Here is a 14,706-nt window from a genome sequence, read left to right on the forward strand (position 1 = left end):
CACCATTAACAGGAGTATCTACCTTAGAGGCTCACCATTAACAGGCGTATCTACCTTAGAGGCTCACCATTAACCGGAGAGTTTCCCCGATAGGTTCGCTATACACAGGAGAGTTTACCTGACAGGTTCACTATATACAGGAAAGTTTACCTGACATGTTCACTATATACAGGAGAGTGTACCGGCCATGTTCACTATATACAAGGGGTGTCTACCTCATAGATTCACGGTGTACAGGAGAGTTTACCAGACAGGTTCACTATATACACAACAATTACATGGACAGCCCTACAACAACCCAGTCCTACATATGTAGCTGTGTTTAATGCTGTGACCTACTACACGCATGTACACGCTATATCTGCATGTAAACTCTCCTCACTATTGGGCAATTGATTTCTGACACATGCTTACATGTAAATATACCAGTGTGCAGCATTACTGGCATGGCCGAGAAATAATTGTTACGATTTGGCTTAGTATTTCGCTGCAATGAAGATGCAACAGCACAGATACATTTGTACAAAAGAAAACAATATAGGTATAATATATCATCAATATAAACATAACTACACTTCACGAAGGTGTGCTTTTTTCTGACAAAGAGATGCAGTTTGTTCCCTCAAAAACGTGTTCAGATGCACATTACAAGATCAACACGACTGAATCCGGATACAACAACATTTGCAAAAGTATTAGTGCTTAATGTTAATATCATCATTATTTAATAGTGTGGTAGTGTTTCATATTCTAGTGTTTTAAACTTTATGCATCTGAGTAACAAGTTATTTAATGATGTTAATGCATGGATTCCCTACACATCAATAATCATGACGTCTTGAACAAAAAATGTAAATTTGAGAATTATAAGCAATGATTCAATACAAGAATACGATCGGAGCGCCAGCAGTGGCTATTACGAGTTATGTCCCTCCTACTGATAAATCAGATTCCGCCTCTCATATCACTTGCATTTTCATTTGCTTCAAACAAAATGGCGGCGCCCAGTCAAAACGATCTCGTCTCTAACCAAGATTTATATCGTAGTATGACATGTCTTACCTTGCAACCTTGTGGGGGCCCGGGGTAGAATGTAACCCCAGCATCCCATTGCTGGTCGTGAAAGGTCGGGGAACCAGTTTGCCGTGGGCTGCTTTCCTGTGTCGGCAGCGAACGGGAGTCTGGTGGTTGAGGGCACTGGCTCAAAGAGTAGCATCCTGTAACTGTATTTGTGATGAGTTGGGTTAGTTCTCAAACAATAATCAGAAAAGTAAGGGAGTTCTTACTTTACTTAGAAAGAGCAAAGTCGAGGTTATCATGAGGCGTACTGAGAAGTACAGCACCATTCGTCTTCAAATTACAGTTTTCCACTCAGATCACAGTTGAAATCCCCTGTTACCTTGACATGTTCACGCCGCTCGGAAAGACCCTGACGTTTTTTGCATGAAATCAGAAAGTGAATGGGACAACCGTCTCCGTGACACTTTTGGATGAACGTACGCACAAGCAATAAAGAATTTGGCAGCAAGAAAGGAAATGTATTCTGTACTGCGAGATGACGTTACATCACGTAGCTGGACAATGCTTTTTTAAACACATACACGGTGATACCATGTGCAGATTCTCCTGCATTGAATTGATATCCTTGGAGGTCTCTTTCAATTTAATCGTTGATGTTGGTTTCTCTGAAACACAAAACCTGAACCACACCAACAAATTTATCTTTCTTCATATCTTCAAAATGAGTATTGAGTGAGTGAGTTAGCGAGTTGGGTTTAACGCCGCTTATAACAGTATTCCAGTTATATCGCGGCGTGTCAAGTTAATGTGGGAGGAAAGCCCGAAGTGATGCAGGTCTCAGACGTTTACCACTTCGATGAAACCCATGAGAATGGGTATGGTGCTGACAAATCTTGAAACATAATCGGGGCGAACCGGAATTCGAACCCACAATCATAGGTTTCTGGCGTGCCCAAGGGAAGCAACTCTGCACAGCGAATCGCGGCGCCTTAAGGCGATGGACCACCCGTGCCCCCAAGTATTGAGTGATCATCTCTTGACAGATAATTGGACATAGCAATCAAACTGGGCGTAACGTTGACTCACGAATCTTCAATGGGAGCTCATAATGTTTTGAGACGCTTGTAGATTTATTTGATCAGATGTGGACATGAGAGAATGTTCCTCCTTCCAAGTTCGCTTGGGTTGAACCCTGTCTGACCATTATAATCAGGATCTAGGTGTTCCACAAGGCAAATGCGCCCTTGAACAATTTGAATACTTCACTTCACTTCAGATAACAGGGAAAGGATGAAAACACCCAAACACTTTCACGCTTAGGTAAGCGTTTTATGTGTGTGTCCGACCTGAACAGATTAAGCAACACTTGTAACAAATGTGTAGCTTGTGAGAGACTGTCACTGTTTTAACACAGAGTCTGCCTGTCCACCTCGTGGGGGGTGGGGGTGGGGGGGTGGGGGGGGGAGTGAGTGTCGTAAGTGTCATGGTGTACGTAGATTAAGAGAGTTATACAATATATACTAGCCACATAAAGAAACTGTGCACGGAGAAAATATAGATATAAGGGCACACCGTCCACATATGAAATATAGGTTTGAACACAGCAATTATTGGAGACATTCAAGCGCTCATGCACGTGCCATGCGATATGACGTCATTGATGGGGGCCTATGGACGTGCAATGTGTTACTGCATGTGCATCCTGTGCAGCTGTACACAGCATGTGCAACTCAAAATTCGCTGTCACTTTGGAAAGCATGATCTGTGGTCATTCAAAAGTTCAAAACTTCTCAGGCGCAGACACAAGCATATCACAAGCAAATCATGCCAAGATTGACAGCTGCACAACGTCATGAAGCCATTGGAATGATCCGAGCGGGAATGAGGCAACAACAGGTGGCAACACATTTCCAATGCCATCGTAACACGATATCAGCATTGGTGAGGTGTTATCAGAACACAAATGACGTTGCCGACCACCCACGTTCAGGACGTCCCCGAGTAACGACGCCAAGACAGGACAGATGGATTCGACTTACACATCTCCGACACAGGTTCCAAACGGCAGTAACGACGTCCCAGACAATTCCTGGACTGCGCCGTATCCATCCCAACACTGTCAGGAATCGTTTACGTCAGTACGGGATTCGACCACGACGCCCTGCCTGACGCACCGTCATCGCGTCAACCGTCTAAGATGGTGTCGAAATCATGTTCGCCAACCTCGAATATGGTGGAGAAATGTTGTCTTTACAGATGAATCGAGGCTCAACATTTCCCATAGTGACGGGCGCCAACGTGACTACCGGCGTTTGGGATAACGTTATGCACGCAACTGTATTGTGGAGAGGAATCGTTTTGGAGGTGGCTCTGTGATGATTTGGGGTGGGATAACAGCACGGCACCGAACCCCTTTGGTTGTTGTTCAGGGCAATCTCACCGGTGTTGGCTACACAGATCAGATTCTGAGGCCTGTGGTCATTCCTTTCCTGCAACGTCATGGCCCGGGATTGACATTTCAACAGGACAACGCTCGTCCTCACACGGCTAGGGTCCCAATAGATTTCCTTCACCATAACAATACCATGTTACTGCTATGGCCTGCAAATTCTCCAGATCTCTCCCCAATAGAGCATGTGTGGGATGAAATGGAGCGCCGTCTGCGTCGTCTTCCACATCCTCCAGATAACGTCCGTGACTTGGGACAGGATTTGAGGAGGATATGGCAAGCCATTCCCCAGGCCTTCCATGCCCATTTGGTGGACTCCATGCGTCGCCGATGCACTGCTGTGATTCACGCACAGGGTGGTCATACCCGTTATTGACTTTGTGACTTTGTCGTTTGACCCCCTACTCCATTTTGATCTTCTGACGTCATCGTAACAAATGTTGTTCAGGTCCCGTTCACATTTTCTAATGGTCCGATCATGCAGCTGCTACAGCGTCTGCATCATTTTGTTCTTGCTGTGTTGTATTTCAATCCAGAATATATTTTCTCCGTGCACAGTTTCTTTATGTGGCTAGTATAGTTGTAAGTTTTGTCATTTTTTCCGCAATATTTATATAATAGTTAACTGTGGTAATAGTCTTCATTGTGTTATATTAAGTTAAATGTAAGGTGCTGTATTCAATCAGTCTCACATGTGAAGCTCGCAGCTATCTATAAAATTACATTACATCCTCAGAGCATAGTCAGTATTATCTATCTGTACGTGTCTCAGCCTCTATCGCAATGACCGCTTGTCAAACGTTTGCTGATACGTCCAACTCATATCAATATTTTCGGACTACTTCATCAATTATTATTATTATTCTCGGCGCACGAACTCAAATTTTCTTATCAAGCTGATAATTGAACATGCATTAAATTCGTGACAAGTCAAGGTATCTATACTATATATACTGGCTAGCCCCGGGGGTACCTCACTGTCGAGAAATCCCCAATAAAGGAGCTGGCCATAGACACTTTGTTTGGTTTCTTTGAAGGTAAGTCATGTTCACTTTACTATTTCTCAAAATTCATAAGGTAAATTGTTTTATAATTCGTATCGTATGTTGAGCAATATTATCAGCTGTAAAGGTGTTTAAACTTATGTTATTGACCGTGTATAACTGCAAATATGTTAAGTGGGTTGTATCTATTTGACGGACTTATCTGTCAAATGTACAGCATATATTGAATATCAAACATGTTCTGAGTAATCATTTAGTTAATCTGTTAGCGATGTGCAAATAACATAGGTTACTCTCTTGTACTTACATAGGTCTGAGCATAATGCATTTGTAACACAGCTTCAGCAAACATGTCTACATTACGAGCAATGCCTAAAATGTACATATATCCATACATTATACCATTCAGTGATGTGAATGGACATTTGTTAATGGGCCCGTTAACTCAGTGTATGTGGATGCTATCAGATACAGTTTGTTTGCTGCGGTAGTTTAGATAAACTATAGATATGGCCTTCAAGTATAACATATACCAGCATAAAACAATAAATGATATATGTTCAGAAGTTACAGCCAACGCATGTTTTTATTTATATTTAAATCTGCGTACATTCGATACCGATATTGGGTTTAACTAGGTTTATATGTAAATAAGACATACTTTATGGCAGTCCCATTTAGCAAGGCGTAATCATAATTAGGAGTGGCTGAAAATAAGTGTCACATAAGATTATGTAAGCTTTGTTCACAGGTATCTTTGTAGACTGACTTTAATATTGTTTTTTGCAATTGATTGTTTTATCACTTAGCCCATGATACATCGGTATATCATGACATTTACACTCTTATGTATAATCATTGTTCAATATCACGCACTATTGTGGTAACTGCGTATGCTTCTTTCATAGAAACTGTAAATGTTCTATATGACTTTGTACTTTATATGTAAAAATAGTTCTTATTTTAAATGTGAATGGACTGTCGAGAAGTACCCAATAAAGGAGCTGGCCATAGACACTGTTTGGTTTCTCTGAAGGTGATGCCCGATCCCGAGCTAATTCTAGATATTGTGACGGTTTGAATACGAAAGTGTCAAACCATCATACAAAGCTGAAGAGAAAGAGATTCGATTTGATTCTGAAGTGAAACGAGCTAAACGTCGATACAACAGTGACAGGATAGCAGAACTTGTGTGAAGGAAATAAGAACGAATTCTGGAAGCAGATCGGGAAAGTTGGTCTGGGACAGAAGAGACTACAGAATATTGCTATGGAGGTGAGGTTACCAGACGGGGCACTGGGATCTGACTTCGGAGCTGCCACATGTCAAGTATGATTCAGCTCCGAGGTCTGACTTGAAGGTTCGATTCTGTCGAAGTTTATTATCTCACTTTATGTTTCTTCTTCTATATGGAGCTCTCTCCCTGTTCATATAAGGAAAATTAGGTGGGATATATATTAATCAAAATACCAAAGTCGTTTTTCTCCGACCTCATCAAAGACAGATAACCAGCTATGACGTCAACAAAAATTGTGTCAATGTTTAGGTAATTCATTACATTTAATGATAAGGCTGTTCTTCATTAGTGATGGTGCAACATTAGCCAAGTTACAGTTACACAATCAGGTGAGTACCATTTCAAAATATCTTATGTTTTGTTTCATACATTCACTTATACAGTTTCAATATCGCTGTATGTGTTGAAATAGTTTGATTCCTTGTGAACAAAACATCACGAAAATATATTGTAAAAGAATGACTAAGTCGTCTTATGATAGTAGTATAACTGTCATGGTAGATTATCAGTTATTAGAAGAATATAGATTGAAGTTGATTTGTATTATTTTCTTAGAAAAGATTTGTTATGAACATGACGTCAGATTATTATCTGGCTGTAAGAAAATGTTTATTCATCAGAAGCCTATGATTGCATAATTTGTTTTGGGTAAACAGTACCTGACTGCCATGCGCGTTTAACGCATGCGCAGACATACTGTATTAAAATAGGAATGAAAAAACAGTTGTTAATGTTATCTATTGGATTCGTTTGAATCAGGTGAGGAATCAATGCATAGAAAACACATTCCCCTTGTCCCACAAATCATATAGATCATGTTGTATGTTTTGATGTATGTATCAACACACAGTAAGTTTGGAATTTAAGATTTAGAAGTCAGCAAGCCCGTCATCAGCAAAACGTCTGTTCGTTGCCGCCAAAGTTGTGAGTCCTAGATCGATGCTATTATATCGAAAATTTTGTCATAGCATGCTAGTTTAGACATGAGATGGAGGAGAAATAGTTCTTTGATAGTTTTTGCATGGAATGCTGTGTCGTTGATGCCTTTGCACAAGGTAATTTTGTCAGAATGGTATTTTAGCGGGCTATCTAAGTTGTTTAGCGGAACGCTGAGTAGGTCTATGCAGGGAGTAACGTCCCTTGGCTGTCTTGCTCACACAATTCAGACAAGGGACTCGCCGGATGATGAACAATCCTCCCGATAACAACCAACAGATTCACCTCAGAAAGTGATGATTCTGAATGCATAATGCCACATCAGTGTGACTGTTGGTGGTTTTATTATGACAGTAATCAAGTCTGAATGAATTTATGCCAAAGCACTGTGACCGACGCTGACTATACAAATCTGAATGACTTTTGTGGTTTACTGCAGAAACATAATTGACTTTGATTTAAACAGTATTTTATTTTCATTAATGTTCAGATTTTACATTAAATAGCATTACAAAATGGAAAAAGGATTAGCAAACAGGCCATAAAGGCCTATATTAATGCTTCTCCTAATAATGTACATCATACATGTAGATTGTAATGAAGTCTATAGAGCAGACATTAATGAGTGACACAACATGAAATAAAATGGAATGCAAGATACCAAATGCATTTTATATTCTTAAGTTGACACATAACTTACGTAAAGCGGTTTGTTTCAATGATGTAATTGTGAACTGATTTTATAATGTATTCATTGTCTGAGGAAGATGAATCTTCATTGCCGTGGAATATAGTATGTATGCTGAGCTGGTTAACAAAAAAGTATTTATCAATTCTAAACTTGGCATAGTGTGGACAAGATAGAGAAAAGCATCTTCTCTATTTAGGCCACATGGACAGATGGGATTATCAATCAGAAATCTGTCAAATAAATGTGATTTTAAATCACCACAACCTAGCCTAAGTCTAGATAAAATCACCTGACATTGCCACTGGCCATAACTAGCAAAAGATGTAAAATGTGCAGTAAGCTTAGTTTCTCTAGAAATTAATGCTTAAACCGAGATAAGGAATCTACATTTCTAATATTAATATCAAGTGCATTCCAAGCCTGTATAACAGATGGCAAAAAAGATCGATTATACTGGGATAAGCGTCCAGTACTGGTCTGGAAGTCAATGTCGTCTGTCGGACAGTGAAAATAAACCTGTTTCCCTATAAAGTTTTTTGTGACTGGTTCATCTTACTGCTCCACATATTGTTTGTAGAGCATCCAAGTGTAAATTTTCTAATAGTCTTACTTGTTCATTATTACAATTATCCCAAATATTATCACAATAATCAAAAATAGGTAAAATAAAAGATTTGTACATGGTTTCGAGCGTTCTTTGATTTAGACGGTATTTCAGGCTACGCAAAACAATTAATTAATGGGCTCACTTTACGTACAATATATTCAATGTGTTTGTGCCATTTTCCATCTTCCTGGAATACAAGTCCTACTTCACTTACTTCAGGTATAAGAATATCATTCATTCGCAGAGGTAATTTAGGACTAGGATTAATTTTAGTGAAAATAACATGGCTTCCGTTTTGGAAGGACTAAATTTCACCTGCCATTTACTTGCCCAGTTTGATAAACATTCTAAATTACTATTCAATATAGCGGCTGTGGATTCAGTATCTTCAATAATTAGAAATAAAGATGTATCATCAGCAAAAAGTTTAATATTACTCGTTATCCCATGAGTCAGATCATTAATATAAATAAGGAATAACAGAGGTCCTAAAACTGAGCCCTGTGGCACTCCGGCTAGAACAGGTTTATAATTTGACATAAAGAGATTATTTACTACAGACTGTTGTCTATTACAAAGATAACTTCCAAACCAGTCCAGAAGATTATCCCCTATCCCTGTTGACTTTAATTTAACTAATAAGCCTTCATGCCAGACACGATCAAACGCCTTACTTATATCGCAAAATATGGCGCGAACTTCCTTTCCATCATCCAAGGCTTTGGAGATCACGTGATATAATTCAGTTAGCTGATAAACAGTTGAATCTCCAGGTTTGAATCCCGATTATGAAGTGGTTATGATATCATTATACAAGTAAAAATTGTAGACATGCTTAAATACGCATTTTTCAAATACCTTAGAAAGAGAAGTTGTCAGGGCTAATGGTCTATAATTATTACAGTCATGAACACTACCTTTTTTATGGATTGGAACAATAAGAGATGTTTTCCATTGACAAGGAAAGGAGGAAAGTCGTAGCAATAAATTGAACAGTAAAGTAATGGGAGCACATAGAGGTATAGCTAGTTTTTTTATTAGCATATTACCAATATTATCTGGACCTTTAGCTTTGGTAGTATTTAGACTTAATAAAATATCATGGACTTCTTTTTCAGACAAGAGCAAGTCGTTAAGTTTATTTACCGGCTCATGTAAGTTATTAGTTTTCTTCTCAGGTTTTTCAACTTGGGCTTGTTGAATAAAGAAGTCATTAAAAGCCTCAGCAATATCACTGGGATGATCAACAACGTCTCCATTAATCATAATAGGAGGGGATTGTGTATTTAAATTTATTTTATGCTCTTTGAATTTTTTAATTAAGCGCCACCATGATTTAGTACCACATTCTGAATGAATAGTATCATCTAATTACAAATCATAAGCGCGCTTAGCTTTCCTTACTTCAGTAATAACTTTGTTCCATGCTAATCTGAAGCAGTCCCAATCAATCTGTAAATTTCTTCTTTTAGCAGTTGATTTCTATTCCTCATCAGCTTTCGCAAGTGGCCATTCATCCAAGAATAATCCCCTGGTCGTACAACCACTTCTTTTTGGGGTATGTACAGATCTATCAACTGTAATATTTTTGAAGTAAATAGTGAAATAGACACGTCAATATCAGTGTGGTCAATAATACTTCCCCAATCAGTGGCAGCAATACAATCACTTAGGCCACTGTAGTAAGCATGGTTATAATCATATATAAATCGCTTAAAAGATTCCTTACGTGCCTTTCCAAACCTGAGGGAAACGAATACTGGACTATGATCAGTGCATACTGGAGGAAGAACACCTGATTCATTTACAATGCTATAAACAGTGGTAAAGATGAGATCAAGCAAAGTACTAGTAGTATCAGTTACTCGTGTAGGTTCAGCAACAAGTTGTATTAGGTTGTAAAATAATTGTAAATATTCAATTTTGTCTAGTATATTAGCATTAAAGTCACCTACTACAATCATTTTAGAGTATCAATTAAGTCCCAGTAGTAGTTCCCGAGATCCCTTCTATAGAATGTACCAATCAACATTGACATAATTGACTTTAGATACTCTTCCTCCATGACATTCTTCTGAGATTTTACTAAGTTGTTTAGGTCTTGCAAACACCACTTTATGCTAGTTCCTCTTCTTACTTGATCAAATTTCAATTTGTGATATGTACCAATGAAATGTCATATAATCAATAAGTAAGATATTTTTTCCAAAAACATTATTTGTTTTGCTTCATTAGCATAAAGAAATATAATACTGATCAGCCATAACATAGTTGCTGAACAAATATAAAATGCACTAATACCCTGAATGTTTTCCTACTATAAATACAGCTCACTTAACAAAAGTTGTAGTTTCACCTTAGTAGACAAATGACATTGATATTTTTTCTGTACTTTATTTAGGTGTTTTCTATGGATGCCATTAGTCGTATGCACCAATTTGGGACAATTGTATTCTGTTTCATATTCCCATGAAACTACACTGTCCAGATATAACAAGTACTGATGCTGTTCCAAACTAATCTTATAATCTCATCAGGGCCAAATGCCAAAGCACAAAGCCAATGACTTTCCATTTTTTCTGAGTGAGAATGCTGTTTTGCCACTTTTAGCAATATTGCAACGATATCATGGTGGGTGACACCAGCAATAAGATTCACATATTTGTACCCATGTTTTGAATCGAACTTGTGAACAATGCATGCCCACAGATATCAGTTTTAGGAGGATATTTACAACTAAAATAACACAGAATATTACAACAGCTATCTGATATGCACAGGCTAACATTAATAACTAGAAACAAGACATGAAGAAAATTCTAGATACCTTCAGCAACCTTCAAATTTCTTGGTATTTTCAAGATAATTTTTTTAGGTGTTTCACACTTAAGTGAACAAAATGGGAAGGTTTCCGGAAGGTTTCCAGAAGACGGAAACCTACACTTTTTTGCTGTGATGAACGCTGATGTTGTTCAGGATATTACTTACTTGACTTATCGGATGACAGGATTTCCACCACCTTTTTATGTTTCCAGTGTCTTGCCAAGTCGGCGGCTGTCATGCCTTCGTTGTCTTTGGCGTTTATGTCCATCTTCTTCAGTGAGAGGATAAACTCCACCTTCTGCCTATCTCCTCTCATGCTGGCCAAGTGAAGAATATTTCGACCTTCACCGTCCACCAGTGTCGGATTGGCTCCTCCTTTCTTCACAAGGAACTTCATGACAGTGAAATGACTATTCTCTATTGAAGCTCTTAATGGTGTAACCCCGTTCGATCCGGCGCCGTTCACATCCAGCCAATCCATGGCGGCCCTGACTGTTTGCAGGTCTCCGAAACGGCAGGCATTTATGAATTGGTCACGACTTGTGTCTCTTCGAGCCTCTATAACAGAAAAATGCTCTTTGAACACATGCATGTGGAATTTACATTCTAATATAGTCAATGTCCTAAAGCCATTATAGTTTTGTCTCCCTGCTAATAGGCTTGCACATCTCTGATGACGTTTTCCTTTCATGTTGTTTTCTATTCATTACGAACATGCTTCTCCTTCTGCTCTCACTTTGAAAATGAGTAAATCTCAAACAAATAATAGTAGAACAAATTGTAGGATACACAACTTGATTCAGTGATATTGTGTTCTGTTCTTTTCAAATACACCAGAGGCCAAGTGAAAATCGACAGTAAACGACCTGTGAAATTCAGAGCGAATGTCTCGTTTTCAACGATATTTCATGAATTGAGGATAGATGGGCAGACAGACAGACATGTGTAATTGGTGTATGATGATATACATCAACTAAGCCAGCGAGCCTGACCACCCGATCCCGTTAGTCGCCTCTTACGACAAGCATAGTAGCCTTTTACAGCAAGCATGGGTTGCTGAAGACCTAGTCTACACTGGGCAGCCTAGTGGTTAAAGCTGGTGTCCTCCTCCGTTATATTGCTGGAATGTTGCTAAAAGTGGCGTCAAATCATACTCACTCACTAACCACAATTTTATGATAATAAGTACATATGATGTTACTCTGTGGACTCCCATTTATGTTGTCACAACGTTATGGGCTGACGTCTATGGTTAGAAGATGATAAACATAACGTGTAATGCGAAAAATTGTATGTGATGCATTATCCTCATACGAAGAAGATAGGTGGAAACTGGGAGAGAATCTGGTCTGATACAGGTCAGTTCACTCTTAACTTATACAACATGTTTTATGTAAACTAGCACAAATGTATCCTCATAAGATCATAATCGGGGCGAATCCGGGATTCGAACTCATTGCCATCGGATAACATTTGTAAGGGTAAGGCAACAGTGACCCTAGGATATTATTTGGTGGGAATCCAAAGAGAATAACTGTAACTATTATTTTGAGAGAGCGTGTGATCAGCCTGCATTTGATTATATATGTAATGCATATACTTTGTAATTGTTTTTATGATTAAGATAATTAGTAAGTAATAGTTTTAACTAGATGATATATGAACATGAAGATGGTCACGCAAAGAACGTTTCGGTTTGCATTCAGGTGTAAAACATATTGAGCAATAATTATAATGTTACAAATCATGTAACTTCATACATACGCATCGAAGATGGCGGCACTTCCGTTTCCGGTGGCGCGCGCATCCAAGATGGCGACATTTCCGTTTCCGGGAGGCGTGCGCACCTCCAAGAGGACGCCACATCAGGTTCCGGGGAGGAGGCGGCCATAAGAAGCGCTCGTAAAATATCAAAATATCAAAATTAAAAGAAGCGCACGTTAAATCCTTAATGTCCATTTCTTTCTTTTTTTAAAGGGTAGTCAGGTGACTTTTGGAGGGTAGTCAAAGCAATGGATGCACGCGTTCTTTCGGGAGAGATGGGTGGCCCTGAAAAGGGCCGTTTCAGAGAAGAAGTAGATTACTTCCTCTCCCACAAAGGGACTGTGCTACAAAGGCACGGATGGTCTGACATCTGTCCTTCAGGACAATGTTACAGTAGATGCACTGAAATGTGCCATCACGTGCCCTTGTGCCATGCACATAGACTAGCAGGCACCCTTTGCACTTGTTGCATTGCCATGGAGGAATTTGTTCCAAATCCCAGCGGCACCCTTTGTACAGTGGCAAAGGGTGCGCAACTGGAACCAGCTCCAAATCATCATTTTCATCATTAGTCTGCATGCTGATGATGATCTCATGGAATGCAGTCTGAGTGGCTTCACAAAAAGAACTCACACACTCACTGCATTCTATGAAATCAACCATGTATACAACTGTGTCTCTATACAACTGTATGAAGTGCCAGACCGACAGTCACAGTTACCTACCCTGAAGTGACATGTACCGAGTGCCACACTCAAGGTCACCCCCACTAATTCTGTCCGAAGATAAGCAGTCAAGATAAGCAGAAGACTCCCAAGGGCCCATGTTACAACTGCCAAGTCTTGGGTCATTTCGCTGCAGATTGCCCAGATCCCAGTCGAAAGAAAACTTCAGCAGCGCCGTCAATGTCGACACATGTGACACAAGTGCTTCATCTCATAGAAGCTATGCATATCCACGCCCGTGCTCTAAAAGAATGCATCGCACAACTCCATGCATCACACCACGTCTAGGGAAAAGAAAACGGGACAGAAGCCCCTCAAGAAAGCACCCTTCAAAGCACCAACGACGTCACCAGTCTGAGGAGGAGGAAGAGGTGGAGGATGAAGAAGATAGATCATCTGAACAAAGTGACTAACGCATGGGACATGCTACATGTACTTCATTGTTTTTTCCAGTTTCCAATCGTTTCCAGTTTCCAATCGTTTCCAGTGTTCCAGTTTTCCTACAGTTTCCTGCCGTTTCCAGTTTGTTTTCCAACGGCCCTTTTCAGGGCCTCCAATCTCTCAAACCAAAACAAAGAACCCACCTCCTCCTCCTCCTTCCTCCTACCAAATCCCTCCCTCCCTCCCTCCGCCACCTCCTCCCTCCACTACCACCACTTCTTTTTTTTTTTAAAAAAAGAAAAAAATGAACACGAAGGGTTTTACCTGCGCTTTTTTTAATTTTGATATTTTAACATTCTACGAGCGCTTCGTATGGCCGCCTCCTCCCCCGGAACCGGATATGGCGTCATCTAGGGCCCATCGGACATTCGAAACCTACCCCTTTACTCCAAATGGAATGAACTTAACTTGATCATATGTATGTGAGGCAAAAAACAATGTACTTTTATGTTAATTTAATTTGATGAAACTTAATTTACTGTGGAAATTTGACAGAAAAGAGTGACAAATTCGCTTTGAAAACAGGTATTCTGGTTCCCGTATCAATGTAGGACGTGTGATATGAGGAGACAAAGCCAAGCTTAAACAGTTTGATATCCTCTTCAATAAAAAAACAGTCGACAAAAACATATGATATTATATGACTGGACATTGTGATTGTCTCTGACGATTAGGTGTGCATTGTCTTATTACTGTGTGAATTATAAAACTGTTTATCACCTGGGTTTGGGGGGTCCTCTTGAGGCTGTAGTTCAACCGGAATAGAAAACAATTATTAAAAGACGAAACAGCTGTCCACGGTTTTGAGTGAAATGTATAGGTTGAATGTTAGTTGGTCAATCTGAATAATGGAAACACAGATGATGGCGTTTAAGAAATTGTTATGCTGCTGAATTGCAAAATATATGTGTGCCATTGTCTGCTATGAAAAAGTGACACGTTTCAAGCT

General features: G+C 39.4%; 1 protein-coding gene across 2 annotated transcripts in view; it reads right to left on the reverse strand.

Annotated features, from left to right (window-relative positions):
• Window positions 1–14,706, reverse strand: part of LOC139458102 (uncharacterized) — a 33,008-nt gene that overhangs the window by 5,660 nt on the left and 12,642 nt on the right. For both annotated transcript variants that reach the window (XM_071239416.1, XM_071239415.1), the window contains 3 exons: window positions 14,478–14,502; window positions 10,993–11,385; window positions 1,063–1,223 (listed from right to left, as the gene is read on the reverse strand). In XM_071239416.1, the coding sequence (XP_071095517.1) occupies window positions 1,063–1,223; window positions 10,993–11,385; window positions 14,478–14,502 (579 nt within the window). The remainder of the gene's footprint in view (window positions 1–1,062; window positions 1,224–10,992; window positions 11,386–14,477; window positions 14,503–14,706) is intronic.

This window comes from Haliotis cracherodii, unplaced genomic scaffold (assembly GCF_022045235.1).
Source record: "Haliotis cracherodii isolate W230 unplaced genomic scaffold, xgHalCrac1.p SCAF_12, whole genome shotgun sequence".
Classification (NCBI taxonomy): domain Eukaryota; kingdom Metazoa; phylum Mollusca; class Gastropoda; order Lepetellida; family Haliotidae; genus Haliotis; species Haliotis cracherodii.